The 19,409-nt window shown below is 38.0% G+C and overlaps 1 protein-coding gene across 2 annotated transcripts in view; it reads right to left on the bottom strand.

Moving 5' to 3' along the window:
• NPSR1 (neuropeptide S receptor 1) overlaps window positions 1–19,409 on the bottom strand; it is a 159,965-nt gene that overhangs the window by 26,843 nt on the left and 113,713 nt on the right. The window contains exons 4-5 of one of the 2 annotated variants that reach the window (XM_058569063.1): window positions 6,041–6,134; window positions 573–774 (exon numbers count right to left, since the gene is read on the bottom strand). In XM_058569063.1, coding sequence (XP_058425046.1) covers window positions 573–774; window positions 6,041–6,134 — 296 coding nt within the window. The remainder of the gene's footprint in view (window positions 1–572; window positions 775–6,040; window positions 6,135–19,409) is intronic. The other variant, XM_058569073.1, reaches the window with a different exon arrangement.

The following is a 19,409-nucleotide window of genomic DNA, read 5'->3' as shown; positions in this document are numbered from 1 at the left end:
CCTGCCATTACCTGACCTCACCGTGCACACTCTCTAGCATATTTTTCGCATGTACTGCATATTTTGTTTAGTTTTGTTTCAAGTATGTCTATTTTTTCAATTATAATATAAGATTTCTGAAACTGGTACTGGGTCTTATATTTGAAAAGGCTGTATAATACAGGAGAAAGAACAGTGTATGAAATGAGACAAATCAGTGTTTAAATACTGTGTGATGTTGGGTAAGTTACTTAACTTCTCTGAACTTGAGTTTTATCATTCCTAAAATGGGGACAATAGTATATTTCATCTAATTGTAGTGTGGTTAATGGGATAACTGTTAGCCATTTAGTACAATGCCTGCTTCATAGTACATACTCAGAAAATGTTAGTTTCCTCCTGATTCCTCCACTTTGGAGGAGTTGGATTTAGCATACAGTAGCTTTAGATAAAATCTTGTGGCCTGGTCAGTTCCCCCAATGACACTAGAAACAATGAGTGACCTGTAGGGGAGGAGAGCAGCAGTGGGGAGGAGAGCAGCAGTTGGCAACCCAGGAAAGCCCGTGTGTGGGTCTGGCCTGCTGGCCTCTTACCTGATGATCATCAGAGGGATGAAGTACACCAGGAAGGCCACGATGGTCATGTACGGGGTCCAGTAGGAGTCGTCAGGCCACAGGGCCCAGCACTGCATTTCGCCGTTGGGGAGTTTCCTTTTCCCAAATATGATCAGGGTGGGAATGGAGAACAGGAAAGAGAGGCCCCAGGCAATCACGATGAGGACCTTGGCTTGCCTTTCTGCTCAAAGAAAAGACAGGGATGCCTGGGCATCTGGAAACATCCTTTGGGAGCACACTTGGAGTCTAGTGTAGAAAAGGATCACCATGAGAGAGGAACTCTGGACCACTCAGAGCCTATTTCCTCATGTGTAAACGGGATAATAGGACCTGCATCTAGGCTGATGCAAGGACTGGAGAGAATGCTTGCACAGAAGCTGGTACCCTGCCTGGCATAAAGTTCATGCCCCCCAACTTCTACTTCCCTTCTTCTGACTTGAAATGTTGAGGCATCCATTCCTGTAGTATCAGGGACCTCAGCTTGTTCTATATACATCTGATAGGTTGCTGTGCAAATATGTGTCTCTGGTTACTCTGTTGATCCTCAAAGGCAGGGAAGCAGCCTTGGTCCGTCTGGCATCCTTCTGTTGTACCATAGTGGCACCACCCAGAAATAGTTTAAATTTTGATAATGCATTCATCTATAACGTATAGATTACATATATAAAGATGAGATAACAATATACACGCTACTTTTAACCTAATTATTTTCTCTGCAAAAATATTATGACCATCTTTCCATGTCAAGAAATCTACGTCTATTCAAGTGGCATTCAGACTTTCTCAGGCAGTAAAAGCCTTTCTTCGAATATAATTTTATCTTGAGCCCAGTACAGGAAGCCCTGGTAGCTGAGGTTGAAGCTGGATGATAGGTAGAACCTTCCAGACCTGCCCTAGAGCAGTTCCACAAAATGAGCCCTCGGGGGTCAGTGTGTGAAGTGCAATTTGAAAGGCATTGATAAAAGAATATTCTTTCCATGGTTACACCAAACTCCAATTTTATCAATAGCCTGTTACTAAGTATTTAAATTGTTTCCAATTATTTTTTATTATAAATAATTCATATATATTTCTTTGCACTGCTTATTCTCTCAGGATGCACTCTTAGAAACAGAAGATTTTGGCAAATATTGTTAAATTTGCCCCAAAAGTATCTACAATTTTTAGGCTTCTATAAGAAGTGTACGGAAGTTCCCATTTACTTATATTATCTCAACCCTGAGAGGACTCTTCCTCTTAATCTTGCTATCTGGTTGGTAAAGTTCCTTATCCGAATGTTTAATCTTGCAATTCCTAAGTTAGTAGTCAGGAAGAGCATTTCTATATATTGTCCACTCTGTTGAATTTTTCTGTTTCTTAATAATTTGTTCATGTCCTTCGCCCACTTTTTCAATTGGTACATCCTTATTTCTTGGCCCGAGTTCTTTATAAGGATATTTGCCCTTTGTCTGTTACATACAAATATTTTCTATTTGTCGTTTTGCTTTTTAAGTATATTTACAATGTTTATTATTTGCATAAAGAATTTTGAAATGTTTATGTAGTAAAAAGTCTATTTCTCTTATTGTTTCTGCTTTTGGTGTTATTCCTAGACAGATCTTTCCCTCACCAAAATTATAAAAGTTTTATCCATATGCATACCCATCCGTGTTTAAAATTTTTACATCTTCAACCCAACTGGAATTTACTCTGTAATTAGCTGCGACAAGGGGTGATCTAATATTTTTTTAAATGGCTAGACAGCTATTCTAACACCATGTACTGACTAATTCATTCTTTTCTAACCGATTTGATATTCCATATACTTTACATAGGTTACTCTGGTTCCAGTATTATATTGTTCTAATTATCAAAGTTTTATATTTTAATATCTGGCACTGCAGATCTCTCTTCATGATTAATTGATGTTTTCCTAATTATTTCTCACATTTATTTTTTCCTGAAGAGCCTGAAACTTGTCAGCTACTCTGGAGTTGCCGGCTAAGGAAACTACCACTTCAGTAAAGAGCAGTACAATGTGGCCTCCCCTTCTCCTCTCCTTCCTCTGGTTTAGTTGTCATTGCCTTGTGCCCGCTCAACTGCGTGGGACTCTCACCCGGCTTCCTCCTGCTCCATTCTACCCGGGAGAGCTCTGTGGCCCCGTGAGAAATTTCCTTCTCCCTAGTTCCCTTAGCTCAGTCTCATAAACCCTTAACCCTGCCCCTTACAGCTGCCCTTAAATTCCCATGAGCTGCAGCACCAAGATGACTCTAGTGTAGGGTTCCCTGGATCCTCTCATGCCCTGTTCTCACCAACTACCTCACCCTATAACTGTGCCTATAACCTTTGCAGCTTCCTACAAGCCACGCAGCTTTCCGAGGGGGCTTGGCATTCATGTTAAATCTGCTTCCTGTGTGCTGGGAATTCCTTGAGGTTTCTGGTATTTGGATGGCTTCTTTCCTTGGCTCCCAACCCAGCTATAGGTCTCCCTCTATTTGTATTTTTCTTCTATAACTTCAGCTGGGATTGGACAGAGGAAGGAAAAATGGCTAATGTCTGTTTCCAAGTTTTCATTTCCCAGAAGCTACTGGAGATGATTATTTTCCAAGTGCCCCGCATTGAGCCTCTATTAATTTTGTGGTGATGAAATAAATTGCTTTACATCTTTAAAAGAGCACTATAATATTCATTGCTGCCTTTTTTGTTCGTAATATTGCACAGTGTCTCCCAGAACTAGTCATATCGCCCATGAGCCAAACAGTTGATTTTTTTTACCTAACGAATATGATTGATGAGACATATAACTGACCATGTTTCCCTCTTGGCTACAGATCCCAAAGCCTCTACCTCCAGCAAGTGTCCTGGGATACTCTTCACATGTTTTCTTTCTTTTTTTTTTTTTGTGAGGAAGATCAGCCCTGAGCTAACATCTGATGCCAATCCTCCTCTTTTTGCTGAGGACGATTGGGCTTGGACTAACATCCGTGCCCATCTTCCTCTACTTTACATGGGACACCGCCACAGCATGGCCTGACAAGCGGTGCATCTGTCTGCACCTAGGATCCGAACCTGTGAATCCCGGGCCACCGAAGTGGAGTGCGTGCACTTAACCACTACGCCACCCAGCCGGCCCCTTCACATGTTTTCTTATGCCTATTTTCCCTTCACTCCTATTTCTTCCCCTTGAAATACTCCGATGTAGCTGTCTTTTTGTACACTACGTTCAACCCTTCCTGGAGCCTGGTGGGCGTAAATAAATAGAAGGATGGAAAAATGTATCACACCTTTGCATACATATATCATAAAATGTGTCTCCCGTTTCCCCTCATCTTGCTCTCTGCCTTCTTCCCAACCATAATCACTAGGGCATGATAGTACCCAGGAGGCTTGGTTCTGGTCACACACCTTCCATACACACATAAAAAACCTAGGAAAAGCCTAAGACAGTGTTGTAAACTCTATTTTTCAATTACTTTTAATCACACACAACACATCGATATGTTTCTGGCATGAAAATTGCCTTCTTGCAAGTAAGTCCCTGTGGTCACCACCGCTAGTCCAACTCCTATCCCTAGCAGTGAGGACAAGTTGGTGTGTGTCCTTACAGGCAATTGCTTATTATTCTGGGACCTCCCTTTTTCTTGCATCCTCTCCTTCTGTTTTTCTCTTTCTCTCCTTGTACGCAGTATCTAGCATGGTTTTGGGTTTTCTTTACATTAATGTTATTATACTGCATGGATTATTGTATATGTTGTTTTTATCACTCAAAATGTGATGTAGATATTTTCATGTCAATGTACATTACTGCCCATGGTTCTACCAGCTCCTCATTGAGAAGCAGGATATGCAGTAGTCTAGGGCACCCAAGCTAGACCCAGAACATCTGGGTTCAAATCCTGCCCATTGCACCTACTAGCTGTGTGACCTTGAACAAGTTACTTTAGCTCTCTGAATTGTAATTGCTCAGACTGTAAGATGCAGATAATAATAGAACCTACCTCACAGAGCTGTTGTGAGGATTACAGTATTTAACATATGTAAAGAAGTTAGAATTATGAATGGCACACAATACGCAATCAATAAACCTAAGCAACTGTAACCTATGTAGGATAGTTAGCCATTCCCCCACTGAGGGACATCAAGGTTAGCACTGAATTCCTGCTATTCTAAGTAATGCTATAATACACCACATATGTGTATACATGCACATATGTGGGTGTTTCTTCAGAGAAGACGTCAAGAAGCAGAATTTCTATGTCAAAGGCAGCACATTTTATATTTTAATTAGATATTGTCAACTTGTCATTCAAATTATCTGTGTCAATACTATCTCATGTATTTAATAGCAGCTGATGACATTAATTCTACTTAATTCTAAAGTTCTTCTTGCTCTATTAATTTTGCTTCCTTAGGTGTAAATTCTGCAGAATCGTGTTTTAAATGATATTATCTATTTTCCACAGTTTGGCTTTGTCACATTTTTTGTATTTGATTGCACCTCATCTTCTCAATCAAGATTTCATACTAGGTTCTTCATTTTATCAGTTTTCACAGCCTGCTTGGGAGAGTGTAGTACAGGTCCCTAAACGTTGGGTTCTTACGTGGTTATGGAGGAGAGTGGGCTCTGCTTGCGGACAGAGTAATGGACAATTAGTCCTGTGACTAGGTACCCACAATCCCTCCAGGGCATCATTGTTTCTCAGGCCCATTCTGTCTTCAAATCCAGCATCCCCACTACTTGGAAGCAGAGACCTCCATCCCAGCTGTCCATCTGGGAAGGGGGAGGATGGCAGGAAAGGGGAAATGCTGTGATTAACCATCCTCGTTGTGTTCCAGGAATCACCCTGCCAGTTTCCTTGAGTCCTTCTTGCTCTGGGCACTCACCTGATCCCTTGAGGAAGTGCTCCCAACACTCCTCCCGCATTGCTGCAGCATCATCTGTGGGTATTGTGGGCTATGTGATTTCAGCCTTCCCTCTGACCCATCTGCTTCCTTCTTTCAGGAATTCCTCACTATCTCTGGATCAAGAAGAATTTTCCTCATTTCCAGTATGATTATCAATTAAAAACATCTTTCCAATTATTTCTATGGCTTGGGGGTAAGGAGGGCAATGTTCTTGTTTCTGGAGGATGAACAAGTTAAAGTGGGAGTGTTCACTTTTTGGACAGGTATGCGTGTCAACACTGCTCTAAAGGAAAAAGCTGGAGGCATCAGTGTCCAGGTGAATGGCCAGCAAACCACCTTCCCTGGTAGTTCTTGACCATCCATGGGAACCATCAGCATTTTCCTGGGCATCCAAACTTTCTTTTCTATATCTTTGTGGACAATCAGATCCATGACGTGGGGAAGGAGGTGGAGGAGGAGAAGGAAGGGGGAGGAAGAGAAGCACTGGTTACACTAGTGAAAACAATCCCACCCTCCCCCAAGGATGATTCCTCACAGAATAGCACCTGGTGGAGCCAGCTCACCTCCCTGCAGGAACTTCATGGGGTAGACGATGGCGTGGTATCTGTCTATGCTGAGGGACACCAGGACATAGGTAGAGGCATAGAGCAGCACAACCTGAAGGCAGAAATGAGAGGAAGGGAGTTTATAGAGGGGAAGGAATGCATATCAAGAAAGAAGAGCATTTTGTGCTGTTTAGAGACCTGAGCACTAAACCAAGGGAGGGGTGAGGTTTGTGTTAGGGAGGGGAATGACCGACTCTCTGTGTCAGGAAGCAGATTGAGGTTCTTGGTGCTGGAATTTGCGCCACTAGCGGTGACAGGTGAGAAGGCTTCCAGCTTTCACTTGCTCATTCATTTGTTTGGCTTCTGGAAGACTCCATATTTCAGGATCAGGCCCTCTTGACATTTGCATGGTACATTTGTTTGTAATTGACTTTTAAAGCTAAATTAATTTTCTCTGCCACAATTAACATTCCAGAATAATTAGAAACAAAAGTTCATTTGCCTTTTATTACTGTGAGTTGTTGAGAGATGGAAAGGATCTGGTTTCAGGGAGCCCATGTGCTGTGTTGAAACACTTATCATCATCTACGCTGGCCCCCTCAGAGCCCTCCTTCCTGGTGTACTTCTCTAGCAGAGCTAGTCATTAGTCAGTTCTCGGGTCTCCTCTTCCTCCTTCCCAACTTCTCTTTTATTAACCTGACCCATGCCCTTAAATTGTCTTGTGTTAATTACAGCGTGTTTGCATACTTTGCAGAGAAGGAAACTGGGATATAATAGGTTAATATATTGTATATGAAGAGCACACTCAAAATGTAACTAAATGAAATACCTCTGGAAGGATGGTCAGGTGGCAAATTTAACTTTGAGCCTCATTTCTACCAAGAGTCCAGCTATATCATTGCTTCATAACTTTTGTGTCAAATCCAGAGTGGGTAGAAGAGTAACTTGAAGACTGAAGTCTAAGGGGAAGTATCTGAATTTATTCTAAAGCAAAATAGAAAAAACATCCCTTAGACAATAATTTTGTCCTGAATTTGTACCTTTTTGTTCTTTCCCTGGCTCAGACAAATAGCAATCAACTGCATTGTTGTTCTTTATTATTTTTATTTCTGTAACACTACCACAAATGCATCCCAGCACTAATGTTGTGGAAGGTGTCTCAGGGAGGGGGTTCTAAGGACTGATTAGAGATTGAAGGCTCCTCTGAGGGATATGAGAAGAAATTCTCCTCCTGCTAAAAAGGTGATATATAGACAGAAAAAAAAATGATGGCCAAATTAACAACAACAACAAAAAATCAGACAACCGTCTAGAGAAAACTGGGATTTCTATGTGTGATCCATGAATTCAGAATTGATAAGGTTGGCCACATACAGTTGAAGAGATGGCATCAGAGAAGGATGGGAGCTTCCAGGGACAGGACCCTATGAGGTGCAATGTCTCTGCGAGAAGCTCATCCGAATCTCGGCCACCTGCGGCTGACACAAGTTCAGAATCTGGAGCAGGAGGAAAGGCACAACGAACTGTGCCCAGAGGAGCAGGCAACATTAATAAAAAGCTCTACTTTGAGACACAGTCAACAGGAGTATTTAATTTCAGGGGTCTTCAAACATCTAGGCAGGGGAAAAAAAAAATACAGTAAAGGTTACCTGAAAGAAATGCGCCTCAAATTGTCACGCCTCTTTTTCACAAAAATAAATGCTAGAAAGCAGTATAAAAACATATTCAGAGTTTTTTTTTGTGTGTGTGAAGGAGATCGGCCCTGAGCTAACATTCGATGCCAATCCTCCTCTTTTTGCCGAGGAAGATTGGCCCTGGACTAACATCCGTGCCTATCTTTCTCTACTTTATATGGGATGCCGCCACAGCATGGCTTGCCAAGCAGTGAGGCGGTGCCCTCCCGGGATCCAAACCTGCGAACCCCCGGCAGAAGGGGAACACGCGCACTTAACCAGTGTGCCACCGGGCAGGCCCCACATGTTCAGAGTTTTGAAAAGAAAATTACGATCCAAGAATTTTGTAAATATCATTTCTGTGCCAAGGTACAGAATAATTTTCTTAGATATATAAGAAGGAAGAAAACATATCATCACATACTCTTCCTGAAAAAAATCTTCCTTGAGGAAATATTTCTGTGGATTGAGAATTGTTTCAATCCTCAAGTCAATCAATTGAGAATTAGGAACTCAAGAAGAGGGGAAGGGGATATATTGGTAACAGCTATGGTAACCAATAAGTCAGAATAACACAAAATGTTTACAAAATAACTATGAATATAGTTAAGAAACATTTCAGGGAAAAAATCTGGGGAGTTGAGTGAGGTGAGAGAGTAAAAAGAAGGAAATCATGTTAAATTTCCATTTAGACATTTTAGACATCTCTGTTTTTTTTCTTTTTTTGTGAGGAGGATCAGCCCTGAGCTAACATCTGCCAATCCTCCTCTTTTCTTTTTTCTTTTTTTTTTTGCTGAGTAAGACTGGCCCTGGGCTAACATCCATGCCTATCTTCCTCCACGTTATATGGGATGCGGCCGAAGCATGGCCTGACAAGTAGTGCGTGGGTGCGCGCCTGGGATCTGAACTGGCAAACCTCGGCCGCCGCAACGGAGTGTGTGCACTTAACCGCTTGCGCCACTGGGCCGACCCCTGTTGTTTTTTACTTTGATAGAAACATTAAATTTAAAAATTAAAGGTAAGCTCCGAAAGAGTGAAATAAAAAGGGAGAAAAAAGAAGGTATTAGTTTCCCATGGCAACTGTAACAAATTACCGCAAGACACATTGTGGTCTTTTAATGTTGTGGAGGATAAAGAAACTGTTACATTCAATAATGGAATATTATTCAGCAATAAAACAAAAAGAGCTATCAAGCCATGAAAAGTCATGGATGAATCTAAAACGCAAAATTACACATTGTGGTAATTTAAACCAGAAATGTTTGTGGTTTAAAATAACAAACTTATTCTCTCACAGTTCTGGAGACCAGAAGTCTGAAATCAATTATACTGAGTCAAAATTAAGGTGTTGGCAGGGCCACCCTCCTTCCAGAGGCTCCAGGGGAGACTCTATCTCTTGCTCTTCCAGCTTCAGGTGGCTGCCCATGTTCCTTGACTTGTGGCCGCCTCAATCCCACCTCCAAGTCCATGGTTATAATGCCTTCTCCTCTTCTGTGTGTCAAATCTCCCTCTGGCTCCCTCTTATAAGGATATGTATGATTGCATTTGGACCCACCCGGATGATCCAGAATAATCTCCTTATTTCAGAATCCTTAACTTAATCACACCTGCAAAATCTTTTTTTGCCATATAAGATAACATACATAGGTTTCAGGGATTAGGATTTGGATATCTTTTGGGGCCATTTTTCAGCCTACCATAATTAATAACCAAATAAAAAAGAAATAGGAAAATAATTTAACACAGAAAGATTAAAATAAAGTGACTGAAATAACACCAAACAATATTTGTCACAATAAATATAAATGGCTTAAGCTCCTTCACTAAAACAAACACGATTTACAAAACCCCTCCCCAAATCCAACTGTACACTGTTTAGAAACAAAACCCCTAAATCCAAATGGTTATCAAAGTTTAAAAATATAGTGATGGTGAAAGGTGTATCAAGAAACTAAAAACTAGAAGACAGCATTCATTACAATATTGCTATTAGACAACTTAAATTCAAAGCAAATAGCAGTACTTGGGATAAAGTAATTATATTGATAAAAGATACAATACAAATGGCCATAGAATATTCTTATACATAACAATTAACATAACACTAAATATATATAACTAAAATGTTCAAAGTTTTACAGAGGAAAAAAGTACAATAATACCTAGATAGAAAAAATTAAACTTTAAGAATAATACACATTATTGAAAATATCTAGATGACATTTCAAAAATTGGTCATGTATTAAACTACCAAGGAAAAAAAACCCTCAATAGATTCCAAAAAGTGGAACTTATGCAATTCACGTATTTAAAGCAAGCAATAAAAGCTGAAATTAGTATTTTTTTTTTTAAGTACGGCTTGGAAATTTAAACACCCTTCTAATTAACTTGAGTCAAGAAGGAAATCAAAGTACAATTATAGTCAATTCATAAATGTCAACAATGAAAATTCTACACATCAACAACATATGGGATGCCATTTGGAGAACAGATGGCAGCTTAAGGACATATGTCTGAATTCTCACTACCCCACCCCTCAATTCTGACAAAAATGACCTAGGAAATATGAAACCAAAGAAATCTTGCAGAGAAGTGAAACTTAAATACAGCAAACTTAGAGAATTTTCACTTAGAAAAATGCCAGATTGGATTCATATTCATTTAAAGGAGGATTCTTGGACTGACAAAAAAATTGATAAAATTTATTTATAGAACAATTTTAGATTTACAGAAAAAATTGAGCAGATAGTACAGAGAGTTCCCATATTACTCCCGCCCCACACACTTTACCTTATTATTAACATCTTCCATTAGTGTAGCTCATTTGTTAAAATCGATGAATCAATATTGATACATTATTATTAACTGAAGTTCGTGGTTTATGTTAAGGTTCACTCTTTGTTCTGTACTGTTTAATGGATTTCGACAATTGCATAATGTCATGTATCCACCATTACAGTATCATACAGAAAAGTTTCACTGTCTTAAAAATCCCCCGTGCTTTATCTGTTCAAATCCCTCCAAATTCCTGGCAACATGATCTTTTTACTGTCTCCATAGTTTTGCCTTTTCCAGAATGTCAGATAGTTGGAATCATACAGTATATAGTCTTTTCAGACTGGCTTCTTCACACTTAGCTATATTCATTTAAGATTCCTCCACAACTTTTCATGGCTTGATAGGTCATTTTGCTTTATTGCTGAATAATATTCCCTTATTGAATATAACACAGTTTATTTATCCTCCATATCTTTTTGTGGCTTGATAGCAAATTTTGTTTTATTGCTGAATAATATTTCATTGTATGGATATACCAGAGTTTATCTTTCCATTTAGCTTTTGAGGAACATCTTGCTTCCAGTTTTCGGCAATTATAAATACAACTGCTATAAACATTCTTGTGCAGGTTTTTGTGTGAACATAAGTTGTCATCTCAGTTGGGTAAATGCCTAGGAGCACAATTGCTAGACTGTATGGTAAGAGTATGTTCACTTTTATAAGAAACTGCCAAACTGTCTTCTGAAGTGGCTGTACTGTTTTGCATTCTCACAAGGAATGAAGGAGAGTTTCCATTGTTACACAGCCTCAGTAGCTGAGGATAAAATACTAGTTTTCGATTGTCACTTTTTTGAATTTTAGCTATTCTAATAGGTGTGTAGTGGTATCTTATTGGTGTTTTAATTTGCAATTCCCTAATGTCATATAACGTTAGTTGAGCTTTTTTGCATATGCTTGTTTGCCATCTGTATATCATCTTTGGTGGTGTCTGTTCAGATTTTTTGCCCATTTTTAAGTGAGTTGTTTTCTTGTTGTTGAGTTTTAAGAGTTCTTTGTATATTTTGGATACAAATCCTTTATCAAATATGTGTTTTGCGAACATTTTTACCATTCTTTGCCTTGTCTTTTCATTCTCTTAGTAGTGTCTCTTGCATGGAAGGTGTTTTTAATTTTCAGGAAGTCTCACTTTTAAATTTTTTCTGTCATTGATTGTGCTTTTGGTGTTGTATCCAAACAGTTATTGAGAAACCCAAAGTCCCCTAGGTTTTATCTTATGTTATCTTCTAGTAGTTTTATAGCATTGCATAGTTCATTCAGGTCTATGATCCATATTGAGTTAGTTTTTGTGAAAGGTGTTAGATCTGTGGTTAGATTCTTTTTTTTCTTTTTCCTATGTGGATGTCCAATTACTCCAGCAGCATTTCTTGAACAGACTATCCTTTCTCCGTTGAGCTGCCTTTGCTCCTTTGTCAAAGATCAGTTGACTGTGTTGGTGTGCATGTGTTTCTAGGCTCTCTATTCTGTCCCTTTGATCTGTTTGTCTGTTCTTTTGCCAATATCATGCTGTCTTGATTACTGTGTTAGTCCTTTAAACTTCTTCTTCTTGTTTGGCATTGTGTTGGCTATTCTGTGTCTTTTGCCTGTCCATATATACTTTAGAGTTTGTCTATACCTAGAAAGTAACTTGGTGGGATTTTGATTGGGATTCTGTTGAATTTATAAATCACATTTGGCAGAATTGACATCTTAACAATACTGAGTCTTCCTATCTATGATCATGGAATATCTATCCATTTATTTAGATATTATTTGATTTCTTTCATCAGAGTGTTATAGTTTTCTTCATATTGATCTTGTACATATTTTGTTAGATTTATACCTAAGTATTTCATTTTTTGGTGCTAACATGAATGGCATTGTGTTTTTAATTTTAAATTCAAAACCTTCATTGCTGGTATATAAAAAAAGGAATTGACTATTATACTAATCTTCATTTACTCCTTTGATGCTCTTCCTTTCTTTAAATAGATATGAGTTTATGTAACAATGTAAAAGAGTGAATCTCAGAAAACTCCAAAGCAAGAGAAAATTCTGCTCTAATTTTTATTATTTAAAAAAATTCTACTTGCTTTAGATTTACATTGGTCTTCTTTCTCTAGTTTCCTAAGGTGGAAGATTAGATTATTGATTTTAGATCTTTTTTCTTTTCTAATATAAGCATTCAATGCTATAAATTTCCCTCAATACTTCTCTTACTGCATCCTACAAGTTATGTTATATTTTCATTTTTTCTTTAACCCATATGTTACTTAGAAGTGTGTTGTTTAATCTCTAAATATTTTGAGATTTTCAAGCTATCCTTCTGTTACAGATTCTTAATTTAATTTCATTGTGATCTGAGAGCCACACACTCAGAAATTTGTGTGATTTCTATTCTTTTACGTTGTTAAGGTGTGCTTTTGGCCCAGTATGTAATTTCTCTTGGTGAATGTTTCATGTGAGTTTGTTAAGAATATGTATTCTCCTTTGTGAGATGAAGTATTATATAAATCAGATCAATTTGATTGATAATTCAGTTTACTTCAACTGATAGCTGTTTAGTTCAACTATATCCCCCCTACTAACATTACTGTCATTCAATTCACTTATCCATACTCTATAATCACCCAATATTGTGTTGCTATTATTACATTTAACAGTTGTCTATAGATCATTTAAGAATAAGAAAAATAAAAGATTTTATTTTACCTTCATTTATTTTTCTCTGATGCTTATCCTTTCTTTATATGAATATGAGTTTAAGACTTGTATAACTTTGCACTCCACTCTCTTCATGCCTGCATGGTTTCTGACCATGCAAAGTAGGTCAGGTAATTTTTATTATTTTTTTAATAAGCGAAGTGTTTTATTTTCCCCCTCTAACTTCTTTCAGAATTTTCTCTTTGTCTTTGGTTTTCTGTTTGAATACAACGTGTTTAGGAGTAGATTTTTCTGGTATTTGTCTTGCTTTAGAGTTCTCTAAGATTCCTGGATCTGTTGCTTGGTGTCTGTCATTAATTTTGGAAAATTTTCATCCATTATTACGTCAAATACTTTTCCTGCTCCTTTCTTTCATCTCCTTCTGGTGTTTCCATCAGGTGTTTGTTACATGTTTTGTAATTTTCCCACAGTTCTTGGATATTTCATTCCTTTTTTTTTTGATAGGCATTATTTTTTAGAGCAGTTTTAAGTTCACAGCAAAACTGAGTGGAGGTACAGAGATTTCCTGCAAGCCCACAGCCCTCAGATATGCACAGCCTCCCTTATTATCAAAATCCCACCCAGGAGTGGTACACTTGTTACAATCAATAAATCTTCATTGATACATCATTATCACTCAAAGTCTACAGTTTGCATTCAGCTTCACTCTTGGTGTTGTACATTCTCTAGGTATTGACAAATATGTAATTGCATGTATCCACCACTAGAGTGTCGTATAGAGTAGTTTCACTGTCCTAAAAATCCTCTGTCCCCCTTCACCCCTGGCAACCACTGATCCTTTTACTGTCTCCGTATTTTGCCTTTTCCAGAATTCCATATAATTGGAATCATACAGTATGTAGCCTTCTCAGATTGGCTTCTTTCACTTAATAGTATGTATTAAGATTCCTCCATGTCTTTTCATGGCTTGATGACTCATTTTTTTTTAGTGCTGAATAATATTCCATTGTCTGGATATACCGCAGTTTATTTATCCGTTCACCTATGGACGGCCATCTCAGTTGCTTCTAAGTTTTGGCAATTATGCATAAAGCTGTTATAAACGCTTGTGTACAAGCTTCTGTGTGGACATAAGTTTTCTACTAATTTGGGTAAATACAGAGAAGCACAATTGCTGGACTATATGTTCAATTTTGTAAAAAATTGCCAAACTACGTTCCAAAGTGGCTGTACTAGTTTACATTCCTACCAGCAATGAATGAGAGTTCCCGTTGCTCCACAGCCTCAGCAGCATTTGGTGTTGTCAGTGTCCTGGTTGCTGTCCAGTCTAACAGTTGTGTATTGGTATCTCATTGTTGTTTCAATTTGCAATTGCCTAATGATATATGATGTTGAACATCTTTTCATACGCTTATTGCGACATGTACATCTTCTCTAGTGAGGTGCCTGTTCATGTCTTTGGCACATTTTTTCATCAGTTTGCTTCTTTTCTTATTGTTGAGTTTTAAGAGTTCTTTGTATATTTTGGATAACAGTCCTTTATCAGATATGTCTTTTGCAAATATTTTCTCCCAATTTGTGGTTTGTCTTTTCATTCTCTTAACAGTGTATTAGGCAGAAGGTTTTAATTTTAATGAAGTACAGCTTATTAATTCTTTATTTCATGGATCGTGCCTTTGGCGTTGTATCTAAAAAGTTGTTGCTATACCAAGGTCATCTAGATTTTCTCTCAGTGAACTTACAGAAATTTTTACAGTTTTGTGTTTTATATTTAGGTCTTTGATCCATTTTGAATTAATTTTTTTGATGGATATAAGGTCTGTGTCTGAATTCCTTTTTTTGCAGGTGGAAGTCCAGTTGTTCCAGCACTATTTGTTGAAAAGTCTATCTTTGCTCCACTGTATTGCCTTTGTTCTATTGCCCAAGACCAGTTGACTATATTTATGTAGGTCTATTTTGGGGCTTGCTGGTCTGTTCCATTGATCTATTTATCTATTCTTTGGCCCATACAACTCTGTCTTGATTACTATAGCTTTATAGTAAGTCTTGAAGTCAGGTATTATCAGTCTTCTAACTTTGTTCTTCTCCTTCAATATTGTGTTGGATATTCTGTGTCTTTTGCCTCTCCACATAAACTTTAGAATTAGTTTGTCAACGTTTGCAAAATAACTTGCTGTGATTTTTATTCAGATTGTGTTGAATCTATAGATCAAGTTGAGAAGAACTGACTTCTTGATAATATTGAGTCTTCCTACACATCGCCATGGAATTCTCTCCATTTATTTAGTTCTCTTTGATTTCTTTCATCAGAATTTTGTAAATTTTCTCACATAGATCTTGTACGTATTTTGTAAGATTTATACATAAGTATTTAATTTTTGTGGGAGGGGCTGATATAAATGGTATTATGTTTTTAATTTCAAACTCCACTTGTTCATTTTTGGTATATAGGAAAGTGATTGACTTTCCTATATCCTGTAACCTTGCTATAGTCACTTATTAGTTCCAGAATTTTTTTTTGTAGATTTTTTGCATTTTCTTTGGATTTTCTGCGTAGATAATCATATCTTCTGTGAAAAAAGACAATTTTATTTATTCTTTCCCATTCAGTATAGCTATTATTTTCTTTTCTTGTCTTATTGCATCAGCTAGGACTTCCACTACAATGTTGAAAAGTAGTGATGAGAAGGCATTCTTGCCTTGTTCTTGATCTTATCAGGAAATCTTCTAGGTTCACCATTAAATAACATGTTAGCTGTATATTTTTTGTAGATGATCTTGATTAAGTTGAAGAAGTTTCCTTCTATTCTTAGTTTGCTGAGAGTTTTTTAAAAAATCATGAATGGGTGTTGTCTAGTGTCCTTTCATTTCAGCTTGAAAGACTCCCTTTAGAATTTCTTATAGGGAAGATGTGCTAGTAACAAATTCTCTCAGTTTTTGTTTATCTGGGAATGTCTTAATTTCTCCTTTCATTTTTTTTATTTTTTAATTTTTTTTATTATTACCTTTTTTTGTGAGGAAGATCAGCCCTGAGCTAACATTCATGCCAGTCCTCCTCTTTTTGCTGAGGAAGACCGGCTCTGAGCTAACATCTATTGCCAATCCTCCTCCTTTTTTGTCCCCAAAGCCCCAGTAGATAGTTGTATATCATAGTTGCACATCCTTCTAGTTGTTGTATGTGGGACATGGCCTCAGCATGGCCAGAGAAGTGGTGCATCGGTGCATGCCGGGGATCCGAACCTGGGCCGCCAGTAGCGGAGTGCACGCACTTAACCGCTAAGCCACGGGGCCGGCCCCCCTCCTTTCATTTTGAAGAGGTTTACTGGATATAAAATTCTTGTGTTTTCTTTTCCTTTCATCACTTTAAATATATTATCCAATTCCCTATGGGCTTCTATGCTTTCTAATGAGAAATTAGCTGATCTTATTGAGGGACTCTTGTACATGATGAGTTGCTTTTCTCTTGCTGTTTACAAGATTCTTTCCTTCTCTATGTCTTCAAAGTTTGATTATGATGTATTTAGGTGTGGATTTCTTTAAGTTTATCCTATTTTGAATTTATTGAGCTTCTTGGATGTGTAGATTAATATCATTCATAAAATTTGGTAAGTTTTCAGCCATTATTTCTTCAAATATTATTTATGTCCCTTTTCTCTTTCCTCTTTCTGGGACTCCCATTGTGATTATGTTGGTATACTTGATCGTGCCCTATAGGTCTCTGAGGCTGTGTTAATTTTTTTCATTTTTTTTTTCTTTCTGTTCCTCTAGTTGGATAATTTCAATTGGCTCATTTTCAAGTTTGCTGATTTTCTCTTCTGCCTCTTTGAATTTGCTGTTGATCCTCTCTAGTGAAATTTTCATTTCAGTTAGTGTGCTTTTCAACTCCAGAATTTCTATTTGATTTTGTTTTTTACTTTCTATGTCTTTATTGTTTTTCTCTATTTGCTGAGACATTGTTTTCATACTTTCCTTTAGTTCTTTACACATGGTTTCCTTTAGGGTTTTTTTTTTTGGTGAGGAAGATTGGCCCTGAGCTAACATCTGCACCAATATGCCTCTATTTTGTATGTGGAACACTGCTGCAACATGGCTTGATAAGCAGTGTGTAGATCCCATGCCTGGGGTCCGAACCCATGAACCCTGGGCTGCCAAAACAGAGCACATGAACTTAACCACTATGCCACTGGGCCATCCCCTAGGTTTTTGAGAATATTTAAAGTAGCTGATTTAGAGTCTTTGTCAAGTAAGTCTAATGTCTGGGCTTCCTCAGGAACAGTTTCTTTTGATTTTCTTTTTTCCTGTGAATGGGCCATACTTTCTTGTTTCTCTGTGTCCTGCATTTTTGTTGTTGTTGTTGAAAACTGACAACTCTGGGAATTGGATTTGTACCCCTCTCCAGGGTTTGTGGCTGTTGCTGGTTTGTATAGTTATTTGTTTGTTTAGTAACTTCCTTGAACAAATTCTCTGAAGTGCGCATTCTTTATTCTGTGTGGTCACTAAACTTCTCAATTAGCTTAGTGGTTAGTTAATAATGGAACAGAGATTTTCTTAAATTCCTGGAAACAATATGGCTCACGGTCATTGCAGAGAGGCTTGGTGTGAATGTTGGGGCATTGTTTTGACGCTCAGCCAGACAACTGACAACTCTGCCTTTGTCTTCACTTCCTGCTTGCACAAAGCCTCAAGGTCAGCCCAAGTTGACAGTTTAGGCCTTCTCTGTTTTTTCCTGAGCATGGGCACAGTCCTGAGCATGCACTTGGGCTTCTAGATTCTCAGGACTATGTCAGAGGTTTTCAAAGTCCCTGTGAATATCTCATTACCCAGCTTATATTTTTAAGCTTAGTTCTAAATTACTCTATTGTTTCCCCCAACTGTTATCCAATACCTCAAGCATGTGAAGTTTATCAGTTGCTTGTAATTGTTTTTGACAAATGCCCTAGGAAAAAGGCTTTTCACAGTGGGTGAGTTCTGAATCAGGTAAAATACAGATAGCCTTGCAAGTGGGGTCTTCCAGAGAATTAACAGACATGTCACATAATGAGAATTTCCTAGGAATGTAGCTTTTAAAGGCTATAGCTCTCTTCTCTCTCTAGTGGCTGCCAGACTGTTTTCACTGTGAATATGAGCTGTTAATTTTTAAGGCTACCACAACCTGGAGACTGGAGAATTAGACTAGTGAAAGCTAAAACACCACAAATATCATTTTTCTTACTGAAATTCAGCCATTTTTTTGAATAAATGCTCCTTGGATTGTTGTAAACCTTTAGTGAATTTCTAGAGTGGTTAAAAATTTGATTCTGATAGTTTTAAACACTTTATGAAGGAGAAAATTATCAGTTTCTTATTCTGCCATTTTTGCTGTGTCACCAAGATATATTTTACATATAGTATTATCTTGATATTCATTGTAAATACTGTTAGAAGAAGTGTTACTGACATGAATAATTCTGGATCAAGAAGACATTTTAAAGTTAACAATTAGAAAAAAACATAGATTATAACATGTTTTTGAAAAATATAAGTGGCAGCCAGCCTCTAAGATGTTCCCAATGATCCTCATCTCCTGGTTTTAGTCTCTTTTGTGGTTCCCTTCTCCCCATACTGAATCAGGGCTGACTTGTGGAACCAATAGAATAATGTGGAGGTGATGGTGTCTGACTTCTCACACTAGTTCATAAAATATATTGCCACATCCACCTTGGTCTCTTGGATAGCTTATTCTTGGGAAAGCTGGTTGCTATGTTGTGAGGAACAGTAGAGAAGAATACCTGTGGAGAGGTCCCTGTGAAGCAGAATGAGTATTCTGCTAAAAACCAGCACTAACTTGCCAGTTATGTGAGTGACCCACCTTGAAAGGGAATCATCCAGCTCCAGTCAAGCCATCCAGTGACTGTAGTCCTAGGCAACACCTGACTGAACCTTTTGATAAGCCTTTAGCTAGGTCTGCCAGACCCAGCTGTTCCTGAAGTTTTGACCAACAGAAACTGTGAGATAATAAATGTTTATTGTTTTAAGCCACTACGTTTTGGCATGATTTGTTTGTCAGCAATTGATACAATAAGCAAGTGAAAACATTTATCCACAAGGAAGCAAAAATCCTCAAGAAGAAACTAAAATATGTTTTTAAAAATTATCCCTGAGAGGGGCCAACCCGGTGGTGTAGTGGTTAAGTTTGCACGCTCTGCTTTGGTGGCGTGGGGTTCGCAGGTTTGGATCCTGGGTGCAGACCTACAGAC

The sequence above is a fragment of the Diceros bicornis genome, chromosome 3 (assembly GCF_020826845.1).
Source record: "Diceros bicornis minor isolate mBicDic1 chromosome 3, mDicBic1.mat.cur, whole genome shotgun sequence".
NCBI classification, from domain to species: Eukaryota; Metazoa; Chordata; class Mammalia; order Perissodactyla; family Rhinocerotidae; genus Diceros; species Diceros bicornis.
Note: the sequence above shows the minus strand (reverse complement) of the source record. Positions and strands in the feature narration are given on the sequence as shown.